Raw genomic sequence first — 19393 nt, 5'->3', positions numbered from 1 at the left:
GTATCCTCCAGGTGCTCCGGTTTCCTCCCACATTCCAAAGATGCACAGGTTAGGAAGTTGTGGGCATGCTACATTGGCGGTGGAAGCGTGGCGACACTTGCGGGCTGCTCCCAGAACACTCTACGCAAAAGATGCATTTCATTGTGTGTTTCGATGTACATGTGACTAATAAAGAAATGTAATCTAATCTATTGCACAGTTCCCCCAATTCAGCAATCAATCTGGTGAATCTACGCTGCACTCAATTGAAGGTGTATCCATCCTTAGGTTGGTCGACCAGTCCTATACTAAGTAAGATAAGATGTACATTGAAACACACAGTGAAATGCATCTTTGCGTAGAGTGTTCTGGGGCAGCCTGCAAGTGTCACCACGCTTCTGGTGCCAACATAGCATGCCCACGACTTCCTAAGTTGTACATCTTTGGAATGTGGGAGGAAACCAGAGCACCTGGAGGAAACCCATGCAGACACGGGGAGAACGTACAAACTCCTTACAGACAGTGGCTGGAATTGAACCCGGGTCGCTGGCGCCATAATAGTGTTACGCTAACCGCTACACTACCGTGTATTCCAGGTTTCGCCAGTACTTTAAAGATGTCTTTACTCTTTGCTCAGATGACCTTGCAATAAATACCAACATACCTATTGCTTTGCTGAATACTTGCTATACCTGCACACAAACTTCCAGTGAATCATGTGCAGAGACGCCAAGATCCCTCTGAATTCAGCCGATCTCTCTTCATTTAAAAATACTCTGCTTTTCTATTTTTTTCTGTTAAAGTGGATGACTTTACTTTGTTCCCCACATTGTATTCCATCTGCCATATCCTCACCTATTCACTTAGCCTGTCTATATCTCCCTGAAACTGGTTGCATCCTCCTCACAACTCACAGTGCCACTCATCAGCAAGAATGGACATGTGACACTTAGTCCCCTCTTCCAAATCACTGACGAAGATTGAGAACAGCTGGGTCCCCAGCACTGGTCCCTGTGGCACTCCACCAGTCACAGTCTCAGTATTGCCATCATTCCTGCAATATTTCCATTTCCAGATCTAATTATGCCCATCTTTACTTCAACAATTAGTTTAACTAAATTCTGCCTCACATTTTGTGTTATTTTCTCTTCTTCTACCACACTCTCTACTGCAATAAGTATTCTGTTACATTTTTACAGGCTAGGCTATTGTCATTGCTTTTGTAGTTGGCACAAGAAGTTTGGTGGAGAAGCTTCTTTACTCAGAGGTGTGTAACTCTTTCTAATTCTCTTTCCAAGTGCATTATGGATGGTCGGTCACTGGGTATATTCAAGGCCAATATTGACAAATCTTTGGACTCTGAATAGGGATGGTGCAAAAATTAGGAAAGTGAGTTGTGAGGAAAAACCAGCGTGTTTTTAAGGGAAATACATACACAAAATGCTGAAGGAACTCAGCAGGTCAGGCAGCATCTATGGAGGGAAATAAACTGTTAACGTTTCGGGTCAAGACCCTTCATCAGGACTGTTTATTTCCCTCCATAGATGCTGCCTGACCTGCTGAGTTCCTCCAGCACTTTGTGTGTGTTGCTCCAGTTTCCAGCATCTGCAGAAACTCTTGTGTCTTCTTTAAGGGAAATAGTTAGTGGAAAGGAAGGTGGCCAATGCAATATAAAGTGGAAGGTGGTACTTTCACTGCGACAGAATTCACTGATGAGTGGCACTGTGGCAGAGCTAGTAGAGCTTCTGCCTCACAGCTCCAGGGATCTGTGTTCAATCCTGACTTCCAGTGCACGTTCTCCCAGTGGTCCTGTTGGTTTTCTCTGGTTGCTGCGATTTCCTCCCACATTCTAAAAATGTGCAGGTTGGTAGGTTAATTGACCTCTGTAAAGTATGTAGATAAGCGGTAACATCTAGGAAAGAGTTGATGTAAAAGTGGGAATAAAGTAGATTAGGGTAGGATTAATGTAAAATTGGTTCTTAATGGTTGGTGCAGATTTAGTGGGCCAAAGGAGCTGTTTCCGTGCTGTATCTCTCTATGATTTTGTGACGTTGGTAGGCAAATACTTCTTAAGCAGTGGGAAACTAATGAATGAATGAGAAGCCTTAGTGTGTTGGTTCAAGAAGATACATTACAGTTAATACCACAAGCAATTAGGGGAAACAAATGGCTTGTTGATTTGACTGCAAGGAGGTTGGAAATAAAAAATAAGGAAGTTTTGCTCAAATTGCTAGGGCTTTTGTCACAGTGTATTTTTTTGGAACAGTGCATACAGTTTTGGTCTCAGTACCTAAAGAAGGATGAACTTGTTTTGAAATCAATGCACAGTCAATTCAATAAATTCATTTCAGAATGAGACTTCACTCTGCAAAGAGAGATTGAATGATTGAATAAGATACTCATTGGATTGCAGAAGAATTAGAGGAGGTCTCTTTGAGGCAAGTAAGATTCTGAGACAAAATGGGAAGTCATATTCTCAGGACAAGGGGCTCAGTGATTTAAGTGCTGGAATGAAGAGTAATTCCAAATTTAAAAGTTAGAAATCTTTGGAATTCTCTACTTCAGTCATGAGTGATAGATTTTTGCTGAGTGATAGATTTTTGGACACTGAGGGAATCGGAGGTAAAGGGTAAAGGAAACAAGGCACAAGATCAGTCATAATCTTAATGAATGGTGGAGCAGGCTCAAGGGGCTTTATGGTCTACTCCTGCTCCTTCTTCTTACATTCTGATTTGGCCATAATAAGCATGATATTGTTTTCTTTGCATTCCCCATCAATCAACAATGTTAACATGCAGAAACAGCAGTGTAAACTTGTACTGAAACCATGTTTTCTGCAGATATCAGTGTCATGTAATTCATTTTGTCGGGTAACAAGGGTAGATTCCATGGCACCAGAAGCCTCATCCCACTACAGTAACACTTCATATACTTCTTTGGCAGAAAGGACAGAGGTTTCCTCAAGCATGCTCCACCTCTTCTCTTTCTTCCTCACCCTCTTTCTGCAGAGAACCTCTTAACCCCTGAAAATACTTCACATAGAAAAAAATGATCAGATATATTTCCTACAACTGATGTACCTTCTGCATTTCCTTCAGGAAGTAGATCCCTTAGGGGTTTTGACACCTCCCACTTTGGGCTGATGTAGGCTGGCATGACACGGAGCAATTCTTGTTTGTCCTCCTCTCGGAGAACAGGGATTGTTTTCAGAATCAACTGCATCTGTTCCAGCTCATGTGCACCTGGGAAGAAAAACAGTGTGTAACAGACCAAGTGCAGTTCAAAATTTAAAGTAAAAATACACAATGTCAGGGACCACTAGGCTATTGTGAGATGTTCATTTGTGGCCAGGAATTCTCAGACACTGAATTTCACCTCAGATATCTCTCAGTTGAATCTATACATAGAAAAAGGGCCACAGTGATTCACCTGTGGTCCTCTCAGAAAAACAACCCGGCATTCCTGCCCAGTTAAGTGTCATGAAACCCTTGGGTCATAATATGCAGTTCACTCAGAACATTCTCAAAGTGGTTCAGGTAGTGAAGAAAAAGAAAACCAATTTTTCTTTGATTTTCTTCATGTGCACCATAGTTCAGTGCAATACCAGGACCGCGGATGGTTTGATGGTGACGGCGAGGTAGACACTCAGTTGCAAACGAGTGCTGCAGAATAGAATCAAAAGAGAGAAATGGCAGGATGACCTGTTGATGGTGACAAGGGATCAGATCAGCACAAAACTTGAGCAATACAATATCAGTGTCCTTCAAAGTTCTCCTTAATACAAGTGGGCATCAGTGCTCAAATTGGAAGAGCTGTCCTGAAGGTTACCCTGATTTAATAATTGTAAGAGAATGTAATACTTAACAGAAAACTTTCTGAAGTCCATCGTCATTATCCCTACTCGTGTACTGACCCACCAAGGTAATAAATTACAGACAGGTGGATGTACCAAGACTCACTCTAGACCCCATGAAATTTCATGTTTACAGATTTAAGGACTGAAGAGACCACCTGATGGTGAGCACCACCACAACTGCACAACTGATAAATCAATCTTTGTTTATGATAAGCACCACCTGTAGGAAGCACTGAGTGGACAGATTATACTCTGGGTCAGATACAGGTTCTCCCCAGGTTACGGAACACTTGAGTTATTGAACTCTGACTTTACGCAAATGATCCCATAAATTTTTAACGAATTTTGCATGCTAATAATAAGCTGTTTGTATGTTGATACAGCATATGTTCCATTTGTTTAATTGTGAGGAGTGTTAGGTTGAATGCTTGATGAAATAAAAGAATTATAGGATGCGATACAATATGAGTAGCTATAGAAAACGGATGTTTCTGACTTACAGAAAAAATTGGCTTATGGACAATTGTCGGAAAGGAACCTTTATGTAACCCAGGAACTTCCTGTACTTGAATGTTCACATCAGATGTGACTTGGAAATGCCACCTTAAACTGACTGAGTCCTGAAGGATACCAGGTTAGGCTAGGCTAATGGCAGGAGTGAAGAAACTACCATGAGGGAATAATCTACCTGACCTCATTTCCCCAAGCAACCATTGCCTGTCTGTGTTGGTGGGTGTGATAACTGCACTACTTTTGTGAAACAAAATCTCATTTATACAAGGAGAACAACTTGTAATTTAGGAGGCATGATTAGTAAGTTCACGGATGACACAAAAGCTGGTGGTGTGGATGCTGAGGAAGGTTGTATAAGACTACAGGTTACTGATCAGGTGGAAAGATGCGCAGAGCACTGGAAGATGGAATTTAATCCCAACAAGTGCAAGGTGATTCATTTTAGTAAGTCAAATAGGGCAGGACAATACAGTAAATCATAGGGTGCTAAGGGATGCTGATGAACAGAGGGACCTTGGGGTTCAAGACCATAGTTTCCTGAAAGTAGTAACACAGGTAGATAGGGTGGTGAAGAAGGCAATGGCATACTTTCCTACACAGATCAGTGTATAGAATATAAATGTTGGGACGTTATGTTATGACTTTACAAAACATTAGTTAGACTGCGCTTGGAGTATTGTGAGCACTTCCAGTCACCACACTATAGGAAGGATGCAGTTGCATTGGAGAGAGGGCAGAGCAGATTCACCAGGACGTTGCCAGGATTGGAGGAATTCAGTTATTTGGAAAGATTTGATAGGCTGGGTTTGTTTTCCCTGGAATGAAAAAGGCTGAAGGGCAACCTGATGGAGATATATAAAGTTATAAGAGGCATAGATAAGGTAGATAGTCATGATCTTTTTCCCATGGTAGGGGTATCAATAACAAGAGGGCACAGGTTTAAGGTCAGAGGAAGGAGTTTAAAGGGAAAGTTTTTTACACAGAGAGTGGTTGATATCTGGAACTCACTGCCAGAGGAGGTGGTATCAGATCCAATCATTACCTTTAAGAGGCATTTAGACCTGCATTTAAATAGGCATGGCATAGGAGGATATTGACCCAATGTGGGCAAATGGGATTAGTGGAGGGCAAAAAGGTGGACATGCTGTACAACTCTATGGCTCTATCACTCCATGTGGTGCAATATTACCACCATATTAATTATGCTTTTCTGAGGACAGAAAACCAGAAAACGGGCATTTATGAGTCTCTCTGGAACACCTTCATCAGCAACAGAATAGTACATGTGCATAATCTGCAACCACAGCTTGACAAATCCCTCTCTTCTCCATCACCATCGAATCATTTAGTCCTGATGTTCCATTCAGTTGTGATGCATATGACTAAAAGATACAGAAAAATGACTTGTTCTTCCCTCCTAATCTTTATCCTTTCACATGTACTGTACAGGACTAGCAAAGCCATCCACTAAGGCTGTAGTTGGAAGGTGGCATATATGAACATAGGGACTTTCTTACCAGCAAACAACATCTTTCCAGTCAGCATTTCTATCAATATACAACCTGCGGCCCACATGTCAATGGCTTTGGTATAGTTGTTCGGTGAAAGAAGGAGACGTGGAGACCGATACCATTTTGTTACTAAGCCTTCCGAAAGATGACCCTGGACAACAAAAAGCAGAAAGCGTGGCACTGAGAAATATGATTAATTCTCACATTGGACAAGGAACTCAGAAAAAGTTTTGGGAGGCATCTGCATTACTTAAGGTCTTGAACAATTGAGAGCACACCGTCACCAAAGTATTTTACAAAATGAATCTGCCATAATTAATTCTGTCAATTCTGTACAGTATTCTCTATTAATGGTAACTCTATAGCAGTATTTCAATCATAAAAACAACACAAATTTCCCATCAGTTTTCCAAATGTAAATCTGTACAACTTCTGATGTAATATAAAATGTTATACTGTTAACTTCAGATTGGAGTGTACATCAAAAGCAGTACATATATCAAGCAGTTGGCATGATGTCAAAAATCCATGAAATGCAATTTCACTTTCTGCTGTCAACCACAAAGGGTCGTTGCCTGAAGATGTCAACTTCCTGAGTGCTGGTTCAGCAGCACTCATTGAGACAAATGGAGAATACTCCTTCACATTCCTGACGTGTGCCTTACAGATTGTCAGGACACTTTGAGGGTTCATGAGGTGAGATACTTACTGCAGTGTACCTACAGTTACCTGTAAACAGTTACCTGTAACTGTCCCGCCGTTTAGGTTATAGCGTTGATTTACCTGTTCCAGTTAAGGGGAAAGAGAGGCCAGGATTTCAGGGGCAGGTCAGTGGTCTCTCCATCTTCTGTAGTTCGACTGAAGGGTTCGCAACTATTAATTTTACTTTTGAATGCTGACAAACTTGCAGTGAATTTCTATAATTTATTGTTTGTATTTTATATCCCTGACATTTATATTTTTTTATTTATTAAGGCACTTTTAGAAAGATGATCAAATTAGATTCTCTGAATATACATCACCCGAGTCAAACTTTAATGTTATGAAATATCTTATGTTGTAAATAAGTCACACAGCTGATGAGCTCAATATTCATGATCTGTTACTGATTCCTAGATTTATTTCCTTCCTGGACTACCCCACTTACTGATCCAAAATCCATTACTGACTCAGATTATGCAGCAACATGGATTTCAATTTCTTCCACAGCTGTCAATTATGCAGTGTTTTGATTATCAAATGGAAATCCTCACTCTGGGTAAACCACCACCATAGTGGCAACCTGAGATCTCCAAGCCAGCTGCTTAGGTTTCAAACCTTGTCTTAATTGTCATTTATATCCATGAGGTAGGAGGAGTGAAATAAGAAGTGAATGAGTCAATGACAGACGGTTTGATAGAGCGGACATGAAGAGAGGATGTTTCCGTTAGTAGGAAAGTCTAGGATCCGATGGCACAGCCTCAGAATAAAGGGACATCCCTTTAGAAATGAGATGAGGAGGAATTTCTTCAGCCACAAGGTGGTGAATCTGCGGAATCTGTTGCCACAGAGGGTTGTGGAGGCTAAGTCATTGTGTGTATTTAAGGCAGAGATTGATAGGTTCTTGATTGGTAAAGGGGCTAAGGGTTACAAGGCAGGAGAATAGGGGTTGAAAAAAAAAATCAGCCATGATTGAATGGTGGAGCAGACTTGATGGGCAGAATGGCGTAATTCTGCTCCTATACTTTTGAGTCTTATGGTTTTATCTTCATTGTGAATAGGAATGACAATCTGCCTGATCATTTAATGATCCTGAACCATCACCTTAACCATTTTTTTTAAAAGAAAATTACATCCCAAGTTGACCGTGGAAAGCCTTTGGGTAACTTGGCATCCAAAAAGTATTTGACATAATTCCAGACAAACTAAAATAATAGTTAAATTCAAAGGGGATTCACAGTAAGTTTTGAATATGGATCTGAAATGGACTGAAAATTTGAGGGGAAAAAGAACTATGGTCCAAATTGCCTAACACACCGTTGGCAGTGTGGCTGTAACTACCAGCATTTACTGGCATTTCACATTGGACAGTTGGCAGCTCAGCGGAGACATACTCCTCCATTGATCTGTTGGATGTCAATATTGCTGGTCGTGCACTGTGGCAGTGCTGGCATGAATCTGTGAAGATATGCTTAAATTAATGTTTGTTTTTAGTATGCTTCACGATGTTTGCAATGACAGGCTGGATGCAGTTTATTGCTGGGTTTTGATCATGTGGTGATCAATGAAAGCACTTGTGTTGTTACAGAACATAGAACACTACAGCACAGTACAGGCCCTTCGGCCCACAATGTTGTACCAACATCTTATCCTGCTCTAAGATTTATCTAACCCTTCCCTCCCACATAGCCCCCTATTTTTCTATCATTCATGTGTCTATCTAAGAGTCTCTTAAATGTCCCTAATATATCTGCCCCCACAATCTCTGCAGGCAGTGCGTTCCACGCACCCACCACTCTCTGTGTAAAAAACTTACCCCTGACATACCCCTTACACCTTCCTCCAATCACCTTAAAATTATGTCCCCTTGTGTTAGCCATTGTCGCCCTGGGAAAAAGTCTCTGACTGTCCACTCGATCTATGCCTCTTATCATCTTGTACACCTCTATCAAGTCACCTCTCATCCTCCTTCACGCCAAAGAGAAAAGCCCTAGCTCGCTCAACCTATCCTCATAAGACATGCTCTCCAATCCAGGCAACATCCTGGTAAATCTCCTCTGCACCCTCTCTAAAGCTTCCACATCCTTCCTATAATGAGGCGACCAGAACTGAACACAATACTCCAAGTGTGGTCTGACCAGAGTTCTACAGAGCTGCAACATCACCTCACGGCTCTTGAACTCAATACCCCGAATAATGAAGGCCAACACTCCATACGCCTCCTTAACAGCCCTATCGACCTGCATGGCAATCTTGAGGGATCTATGGACGTGGACCCCAAGATCCCCCTGTTCCTCCACACTGCTAAACCTGTTATAAGAGGTCTTTCACACCACAGATTGGCAACCTTATAAGCCTTGATTATAACCTCAAAATCTTTGCTAACAATCAATTTACAATTGCTGCTAATATCCACTTGCATACTGTCCAAAATATTATTTCCACAGTACACATTTTTGTCTGTTTCTCTTCAGTGACTTTATCTTATAAAGAAACTGATAATTAGAAAAGCATTTCTTCGGTTGCTTCCATCCCCTCCCATATCTCCCAAGAAGCAAAATTTAAAACCTCCCAAGAAAGATCATAATCCAAAAATTTGTTTGAACCATAGAACCATGGAACACTACAGCACAGAAAACAGGCCATTCAACCCTTCTAGTCTGTGCTGAAACGTTATTCCGCTAGTCCCACTTACCTGCACCCAGTCCATAACCCTCCAGACCTCTCCTGTCCATGTATCTATCCAATTTATTCTTAAAGTTTAAAAGTGAGCCCGCATTTACTACATCAGATGGCAGCCCATTCCACATTCCAACACCCTCTAAGTGAAGAAGTTCCCCCTAATGTTCCCCCTAAACCTTTCCCCTTTCATCCTAAAGCCATGTCCTCTCATACTTATCTTTCCTCATCTAGGTGGAAAGAGCCTACTCACATTAACTCTGTCTATGCCCCTCATGGTAATAATATTTAGCCCCCAATGAAAACAAAATGGTGGAAGTTTCTGGAGGAGTTTGAGATTATGTTTGGATTCCAAGGGGGATTAAAACTGACAGATCAATTTAAGGAAATACATATTTATGAGTTGACAGTTACATCAATGGTTAATTCCTTTATTTTTAATGTAATACTGCTATTGAGATAAACATCTAATCTCCCCCAAATACATCTCAGATATTGCCCAAACTCTCTACTGCTTTACCAGCTGTAACAGGCCAAAAAATTATCCCATTGTAACTGAGACCATTGAAACAAGTAGGGGTATAATGATATTACTGCGTTTCATGAGTTGTGAACTAGCTGCCTCATTAGCTCGATGGAGAAAGCCATACAAAGACTTCAATCCCACTCTAGCTCGATTGCCCAGTGCAGCTAAAGCTCCTGGCTCCTGTGTGTAAATTTACTCCAGACCAGGATCAGAAGCCATCTCTGGGAGGAAAGCCCACATACCATGTGGATAGTTTTGGGAACGTCATTCTAAGGCTGATATCATTGGTACATGTGAAGACCAGTCATATGAACAAACAAATGAGGACCAAGAGTTGGCCACGAGGCTCCTTGTGCCTGCACCACCACTTAATAAGGTCATGGCTGATCTGAACTCTGCACTCCCATTTACCCCGAGTAACCTTTTACCTTCTTGCTTATCAAGAGTCTATCTACCTTTGCCTTAAAAACATTCAGAGACTCTGTTTCCACCATCCTTCTAAGAGGGTTCAGAAGACTCACTAAGTGAAAATTTTTTGGCCTCATCTCATTCTTAAATAAGCAATCTCTTATTGTTAAACAGTAGCCCCTGGTCTTCCATGTGTCCAAGGCCAGTATAGCTTGAGTTTCACTGGTGAAGGGGACTGGTTACTTTCAAAAGGAGGTTAGATTGTAGGACAAGTGGTGCAGTAAAAGCTAAGGTTGCAGCTTAGGACGTTAAGCAAACCCAAAAGCATGTATGCTGTGATCAATCCCTGTGCCCGAACTGACAGGTCTAAAGTAGACATTATAAGGTCACAAGCCTAAGAAAGATCAAACCTAGAAAGACCATGCGGTAAATTGGACAATCCAGCCTTCAGTTGTCATAGAAACACAAGGGACTGCAGATGCTGGAATCTGGAGAAAAAAACAAACTGCTGGAGGGACTCAGCAAGTCAGGCAGCATCTGTACAGGAAAATGGACAGCGAACGTTTCAGGTCAAGATCCTTTATCTGGACTGAGATGGCTGCAACAAACAGAGCAGTTCTGAAAAATATGGTGGAAAAATACCGGTCATTTCTAATTCCCACTCAGCCACTTCTGAAAGGAACCTTCCTTGACCAATCTGTGTGACTGGCGGTCTCAGGTAGAAGGGTCTTTAAGTATGTAAAATGAATTTCTGCTTAGTAAAATAGCTCATTGCTATTTTGCGGAGCAAATGGGGTGTTCAGAATTCAAGGTCAATCGTTTAAATTGAATAGCGGAACAAGTTCAAAGGCCTGTTCCAGTGTTTCTAAGCATGCTCTGTATGCTCACCCAGTTTAACCTGGTGGTTTACCTGAGCAACCTAAAAATTATTCCTTATTTTGTACAGTCACAAGCATGGTTTGTCTTCTTCCAGTGATTGGTTTCTGAGCCCATAACTTGCCAAACGTGTTGACTCCTCCAGATCACCCAATCTGAATGGTTTAGAGCCTGTGTGGACCACTTGAATGGTACATACACTGGTGGGAGGGTGATGGACTGAGCCCTCAATGGACAGGTCTTCTCTCTGGCAATATTGGGAGTACTATAGAGCTTCAAGAGACAGGAATGCACCTCTGTTTCCACATTAAAGCCACATTGGCTGTTACCGGCCACCCCTTCCCTCCAAACCTGATCACCACTCTGCCGAATCACTGACACTGTCCTCCCAATGCTGACCGCTACCCACAACCCTCCCCCTCCCCCTGCACCTCTGCTTGTTTATTAACAATGCTGCTCCATGGTGTTCAAATCAAACTCTCCAGCTGTCTCTTCTCTCCTGATGCTCTTACAAACTTTGAGGAGCCTGGAGACCAGCATTAATTGCCTGCAGCTCCCAGGTTTGATTTCACCAAGACTCATAACCTATAACATCTACTTCAGGCCCATCAATTCAGGCAGAGGGATAGATCTGTGGACGTCTGTGGGCTCGCTTAAAGGATATGACTGAAACATCAAGGATGCATGGGGAAAATCAAGTGATTCCAAGACAAAAGATATTTGGATATACATGGATAGGAGGGGTTTAGAGGGATATAGGTCAAACGCAAGCAAATGGGACTAGCTCGGTGGGCACCATGGTTGGCATGGACAAACTGGGCCAAAGGCTCTGTTTCCACGTTATATTAGTCCATGAATCTATGACAAATATTACATAAAGACATGCATTGAGTTGAACTAGTAAATCTACCATGGCATTGCTCAAAGATAGCAAGGAATCTGAAATGTTATTTTGAGATTGACAAGGTTCCACATGGTAGGCTCATTTGACAAGGTTCCACATGGTAGGCTTCTTCAGAAGGTCAGAGGGCATGGGATCCAAGGAGGTTTGGCCGTGCGGATTCAGAATTGGCTTGCCTGTAGAAAGCAGAGGGTTGTGGTGGAGGGAGTGCATTCAGGATTGGAGGGCTGTAACTAGTGGTGTCCCACAAGGATCGGTTCTGGGACCTCTACTTTTCATGATATTTACTAATGACTTGGATGAGGGGGTGGAAGGGTGGGTTAGCAAGTTTGCAGACAACACAAAGGTCGGTGGTGTTGTGGATAGTGTGAAGGACTGTAGAGATTGCAGAGGGATATTGATAGGATGCAGAGCTGGGCTGAGAAGTGGCAGATAGCGTTCAATCCAGAGAAGTGCGAGGTGGTACACTTTGGAAGGACAAACTCCAAGGCGGAGTACAATGTTAATGGCGGGATTCTGGGTAGTGTGGAGGAGCAGAGGGATCTGAGGGTTCATATCCACAGATCCCTGAAAGTTGCCACACAGGTGGATAGGGTGGTCAAGAAAGCTTATGGGGTGTTAGCTTTCATAAGTCGGGGGATGGAGTTTAAGAGCTGCGAGGTAATGATGCAGCTCTACAAAACTCTGGTTAGACCACACTTGGAGTACTGTGTCCAGTTCTGGTCACCTCATTATAGGAAGGATGTGGAAGCGTTGGAAAGGGTGCAGAGGAGATTTACCTGGATGCTGCCTGGTTTGGAGAGTATGGATTATGAGGAGAGTCCAAGACAGCTAGGGCTTTACTCTTTGGAGAGAAGGAGGATGAGGGGAGACATGATAGAGCTATACAAAATATTAAGAGGAATAGATAGAGTGGACAGCCAGCGCCTCTTTCCCAGGGCACCAATGCTCAATACAAGAGGGCATGGCTATAAAGTAATGGGTGGGAAGTTCAAGGGAGATATCAGAGGGAAGTTTTTCACCCAGAGGGTGGTTGGGGCATGGAATGCGCTGCCTGGGGAGATGGTGGAAGCAGGTACACTGGTCAAGTTCAAGAGATTGTTAGATAAGCATATGGAGGAATTTAAAATAGGGGGATATGTGCGAGGAAGGGGTTAGATAGTCTTAAGTGATGTTTAAAGGTCGGCACAACATGGTGGGCCGAAGGGGCTGTATTGTGCTGTATTGTTCTATGGCTCTATGTATAGCAATCCCACCAGAGGTAACAACAGTTCACTCATCACTATTATGTATCAATGGATCAAGTTATTATATAATTGAGATAAGGTAAGAGTATTACAAAACTTGTTAATATTAATCTTGAATAATGTCTCAATAGTGCTTGTCCACCATTTTACAAAATAATAAAGTTTTTACCTCTTTGAAACAGTTTTATTCATTCATATCATTATATAATTTATTTAATCTCTTTGTTATATTTCTAATTTTTGCCATTAGTATAATGTTTGCCAAATGATCTGTTGGACCACCATTGAGCAGCTGTTCATTCCCCACAATCTGTGCACTTGGCTGACTGATGAACTCTGGCTGTATTGTCAAAGATATCTTCATAAATATCCATGTAATGCTTCAATAATACCAAAATAATGTCATTATGAGTTCTGAATTAATCAACCAGCGCAAAATTCTGAACAATTCTAGATGACCCACACTTCCCAATCAACTGGTGTGCACTATGTGAAAATACGGGCCCCCCCAATAAAGCCACTTCCTGGTGGTGAATTCTAAAGCATAACCACATCTAAGGACAGTCAGCATGGCTTTGTGTGGGGCCGGTCATATTTTACAAACTTAATTGAGTTTTTTGAGGAGGTGACAAAGGTGATCAATGAGGGTAAGGCAGTGGATGTTGTCTACATGGACTTTAGTAAAGCGTTTGACAAGGTCCCTCATGTTAGATTGATCAGGAAGATGAAGATGCATGAAATCAAGGTGACTTGATAGTTTGGATTCAGAATTGGCTTGTCCTTAGAAGACAGAGTGCAGTGGTGGAAGGGTGTTATTCTGGCTGGAGATCTGTGACCAGTGGTGTTCTGCAGGGATCAGAGTTGGGACCCCTTTTGTTTGTGATATATATAATGACTTGGACAAAAGTGTAGATCAGTTGGTTACTAAGTCTGCAGATGACACAAAAATTGGTGGCGCTGCGGAAGTGAAGAAGGTTATCAAAGGATCCAGCAGGATATAGATCAGTTACAGTTGTGGACAGAGAAATGGCAAATGGAGTTTAATCCAGGCAAGTGTGAGGTGCTGCACTTTGTAAGGGGAAAGTACATAGTTAATGGCAGAATCCTTAACAGCATTGATGTACAGAAGGATCTTGAGGTCCAAGTTCATAACTTCCTGAAAGTGGCAATGCAAGTAGACAGAGTGGTAAAGATGGTGTATGGCATGCTTGCCTTCATCACTAGGCGCATAGAATAAAAAAGTCAGGAAATCATGATGCAGTTGTATAAAACTTTGATTAGGCTGCACTTGGAGTATTGGATGCAGTTCTGGTCATCCCGTTGCAGGAAGGATGTGGAGGCTTTGGAGAAGATGCAGAAGAGGTTTACTAGGATACTGCCTGGAGAGGTTGGACAAACTTGGATTGCTTTTTCTGGAGCGCCAGAGCTGAGGGGAGACCTGATAGAAGTTTATCAAATTATGAGAGGCATAGATAGGGTAGACATGCAGAATCTTTCTCCAAGGGTAGAAATATCTAATACTAAAGGGCATAGCTTTAGGTGAGAGGGGGAAAGTTTAAAGGGGATATGTGTGGGGCAAATTTTTTACATAGAGAGTGGTGAGGTGCCTGGAATGTGCTGCCAGGGGTGGTAGTGAAAGCAGATATGATGGTAGCATTTGAGGGGCTTTTAGATGGGTACACAAATATGCAGGGAATGGAGGGATATAGATTATGTGTAGGCAGAAGGGATTAGTTTAATTTGGCATCACGCTCAACACAGACATCGTGAGCCGAAGGGCCTGTTCCTGTGCTGTACTGTTCTATGTTTACTTTAAAGAAATGAGTGTCAATTAGTGTACGGTTACTTTAAGGAAATGGGCCCAAGCCAATACATTTGTCACAGGGCTAGGACTTGGCCAGGTTTGCCTTAAAAGCTTTTCCTTATAATTTGAAAGCACAGCATGGTCAAGGAAAACCAGAAACTTGAACTTCAATAATCCAAGCATCAGAAGAGTACCATCTACAGTACCATATACTATTGTCATGCTCCAACTTCAAGTGGTCCCAATTTCCAATTCAACATCAATGTGGGGTTTCTGGTCATCAGAAACTGAATTTAAACTGCCCACTCACGTTTCATGTAGGTCCTTTGCAACCTATGGTTTAATATTTTTAGTATTTTTGATATATTATGGATCAGAACATAAGAACCAGCAGGAGTTGGCCATATTGCCCTTAAGTTACTGGTCCCTTCAATAAACTCAGGGCTGATCCTCTTGTCCCCATAATCCCTCAGTGTATTAACTCGTTCAACTTTGAATACAGTGAGTATTCAAGGTTGAATGAGTGAATAGACTGAGGGATTAACTATTCACTGTGCTCTGAAGATGAGGTATCTGAAGATTTCCAACACTCTACCTAAAGAAATTATTCCAATCTTCAACCTTCAATATTTAACCCCTCATTCCAATACTCGATTCTTCAGCTAGAGGAAACAACCTCCTGACAACTTCCCTGTCAATATCTTGCAAGCCTCATTGAAATAATTTCCCTCCCTTCTAAACTCCAGTGAGTGCAATCCAATCTTACTCAGTCTCTCTTGAAACCAACCCCCTCTTCATAGGAATCAATCCAGTAAATCTAACCTGCTTTGACTCGAAGGCAAGTTTAATCACTTTTAGATACTTAGATCAGAACTGCAAACAAATCAGCTAAGAAATTGGAGTCACCACTGTGGAAGGCCATAGGAGAACAGGTTATAGAATCATCTTGGGCCAAGTTCCCAGCACCAGGCAAGGACCTGTTCGAGAAGGCCCCTTTGGAAAAAGGGTTTGGGCAATGGCTGTCTGTTGGTGATCAGTGAGGAATTTACAATCAGATCAATGATGATGGGAAAGGAGTTGCTGAGTCGGTGGGGGGGGGGGGGGGGGGGGGGGGGGTGGAGGCTGGAATAAACAAGTCAGTGGGGTGGAAGGGTGGAGGGGGAAGGTTTGCTGTGACCAGGGCACTGTTCAGTCTGTGGAGTGGAGTAGCTGAGATCAGGAATAGGCACTGTGTGCAATTCAATAACTTTATTCTCATGCAAGGCCGATTCAGAAGTGGCTGATGCCTTAGGCCTCAGGTGCTACTGTATTTCAAGTTGCTGACCCACAACCAAACTGGTCATTGGCATGCTGAGCAGATATGGATTAACTTCCTCTGTAGGTGCTGATGAACCTCTAGGCCAATACGTTTCCAATTGTGTGACTACAAATGCCTGTAAAGTTTTTTTTAATTCGTTTGTGGGATGTGTGCAGACCTGGCAAGGCCAGATTTATAGCCCATCTCTAATTATATCCAAATTCTTACTGGCTCAACAACGTTCCTATAATAAGTAGCTTTCAGAGAAGAAAAGCATAATAAACAAAAATAAAGATAATGGTTTAGATTGTAAAACATTCCAGCAAACTCCTCCTCACAATATTCTTTTTTCTTTATGTGTGTGCAATTACTGGTTAGATCTGATCAGGTCAGTCATTGACCTTGAACTATTCCAGCATTAGATGGCTTCCACCTGCTTGAACCAGTTTGTTCTCAAAGTGCAACCTTGACTGCTACTTTTTTTTCTGCAATACAATAAAAATTAGTTACTGATAAAGTAAAATCCGCTTTGTCATTTCACACAGGGTAAGGCATCATAGTCCATTAAAAACACCGATAGATAACAAGTTCACTGAATGAGCTTTACAAGGCAACACATTTTGCAGATAGAAGCGGTATAAGGTTTCAGCAATACATAAACACAACATGGGCTCAAAACTCCAACTCATGCTCAATCCTTGAGACACATATTCACAAAATGAATAACATTGTGACAGCTGGTCCACAGTGTAGCACCTGCTCTTATGCCCCTCACAGAATTTTGGCAAATGCCCCAATTAATAGTGGATTCATGTCAGCTCACCTCCTGTCTTGATGTACACCCTCTGTCATCCTGTCATTTTCCCCCTCACTTTTGGCCCTGGATCTCACCTAATATTAAATTAATCAAAAGTCTGTTGCACATTGTGTGTGACTTTTTAAATACCAGGACCAATTTCCCCAATCACAGGGAAAATTACCTTGAGGCCACAGGATCCTTTGCATCCTGTGTTGTCGGGTAGGCAGCTAATCATACTGGCTTTGGCAAGAACAATTCATTAACAAAATAGTAACATAGTCCTTGCATGATTCCCACTTGGATAGAGCAATGCAGCAGCAGAAGGTATTTGGTGCGGGAAGGGTTAACTTGATGGGTAAGACCTCTTTGATTTGCTGTTCAATTGTGTTTATGATGATTTTTATCAATGCCAATCCATCATAGCTGAATTATTGCACCAAAGGCGCATGTCAAATAGACCTGTGATGGTCCCACTCTGAATGCAAAGACACAGAATCGTCACAATCTTGTTAAATGATGGTGCAGCTTCTGTTATTTCTGATGTTCTTATAACAGTAAAACAACAGGAGTTGCATACATCAGCAGAGAAGATGACTGGAATGCTGAAATAATGCTTCAGGTACTGGGACAGGTCTGAGGGACAGTGCAGCTTGCAGGTCCTCTTATTGGTACGTTGCATGCTTCACCTAAAAGTGATTCAGATAGGGCTAGCCTTTCCAGTTGCAGAAGAATAGCAGGAAGTACCGTTAGTCTTTTAGTTTTCAGGAGAAGAAAGAGTTACGAGAGATAAGAGCATCTAATAATTCATGCCAGGAGCAAGGTGGGCAGAAAACAATCAGAATTTGCTTCCACCAGATATTGTCAGCAGAATTCATCCTTAACTGGATGAAGGAAATCATAGAACATCACAAGGAAAGAAACATCATATTGGGATCATCAAATAAGGATGGCTTTGTGCATGGGAGATCATGTCTCATAAATTTGATTGAGTTTTTTGAAGAAGTAACCAAGAAGGTCAATGAGGGCAGGACAGTAGATGTAGTCTAGATGGACTTCAGATAGGCCTTTGATAAGGTTCCACATGGTAGGCTGCTATAGAAAGTTAGATCACATGGGATCCAGGGAAAGCGAGCTAATTGGACACAGAATTGACTTGATCATAGGAAGCAGAGGATGATGGCAGAGGGTTGTTTTTCAGACTGAAGGCCCAGGGGTCAGTGCTGGGCCCATTGCTATTTGTCATCTATATCAATGATTTGGATGAGAATGTACAAAGCACAGTTCGTAAGTTTGCAGATGACACTAAAATAGGTAGTGTCATTGACAGTGAAAATGGTTATCAGGATTTTTGATTGGCTGGGTAAGTGGGCCGAGGAATGGAAAATGGAGTTTAATTCAGATAAGTGTGAGGTGTTGCATTTTGGAAAGACAAATGAAAGTAGGACTTTCACAGTGAATGGTAGGGCCCTGAGGAATGTTGTACAACAGAGGGACCAAGGACTACAAGTACATGGTTCCCTGAAAGTGACATTGCAGGGAGACAGGATGGTGAGAAGGCTTGTGGCACGCTGGCCTTCATCAGTCAGGGCATTGAGTATAGAAGTTGGGATGTTATGTTGCACTTGTACAAGACATTGTGTTCAGCTTTGGTCACCCTGCCAGAGGAAAGATGCTATTAAGCTGGAAAGAGTGCAGAGGAGATTTATGAGGATGTTGCCGAGACTTGAGGGATTGAGATATGGAAAGAGCTTGAGTAAATTGGGACTTTTTTCATTGGAGCGTGGGAGAATGAGTGATGATCTTATAAAGGGGTATAAAATCATTACAGGCTTAGATAGGGTCAATGCACACAGTCTTTTTCTCAGGGTTGGGGAATCAAGAACTGGAGGACATAGGTTTAAGGTGAGAGGGGAGAGATTTAATAGGAACCTGAGGGGCAACTTTTTCACCCAGAGTGGTCAGTATATAAAATGAGCTAGAGTAAGTGATTGAGGCAGGAACATTAACAACATTTAAAAGGTACTTGGACAGGTACATGGATAGGAAAGGTTTATGGTCCAAATGTGGGCAAATGGGAGTAGCTTAGATGGAAATTTTGGTCAGCATGTACCAGTTGGGCGAAAGAGCCCCTTTCCATTCTGTATTACTGTATATCTCCATGACAGCTGGAGTTATACAGTAATCTAAACATCTAAAATACACACAATATCTTTAGTTTTCAAATCACAGCCTTTCCATTTCTTGTCAATGAGCTAAAAAACTGCTCTGACCCCTGAAAATGAAGTATAAGCCTAACCT

At 42.0% G+C, this 19393-nt stretch overlaps 1 protein-coding gene across 6 annotated transcripts in view; it reads right to left on the bottom strand.

Moving 5' to 3' along the window:
- LOC127567353 (mitogen-activated protein kinase 4-like) overlaps positions 1 to 19393 on the bottom strand; it is an 84438-nt gene that overhangs the window by 23649 nt on the left and 41396 nt on the right. For all 6 annotated transcript variants that reach the window (XM_052010150.1, XM_052010148.1, XM_052010152.1 and 3 more), the window contains 2 exons: positions 5866 to 6010; positions 3060 to 3221 (listed from right to left, as the gene is read on the bottom strand). In XM_052010150.1, the coding sequence (XP_051866110.1) occupies positions 3060 to 3221; positions 5866 to 6010 (307 nt within the window). The remainder of the gene's footprint in view (positions 1 to 3059; positions 3222 to 5865; positions 6011 to 19393) is intronic.

The sequence above is a fragment of the Pristis pectinata genome, chromosome 2 (genome assembly GCF_009764475.1).
Source record: "Pristis pectinata isolate sPriPec2 chromosome 2, sPriPec2.1.pri, whole genome shotgun sequence".
Classification (NCBI taxonomy): domain Eukaryota; kingdom Metazoa; phylum Chordata; class Chondrichthyes; order Rhinopristiformes; family Pristidae; genus Pristis; species Pristis pectinata.
Note: the sequence above shows the minus strand (reverse complement) of the source record. Positions and strands in the feature narration are given on the sequence as shown.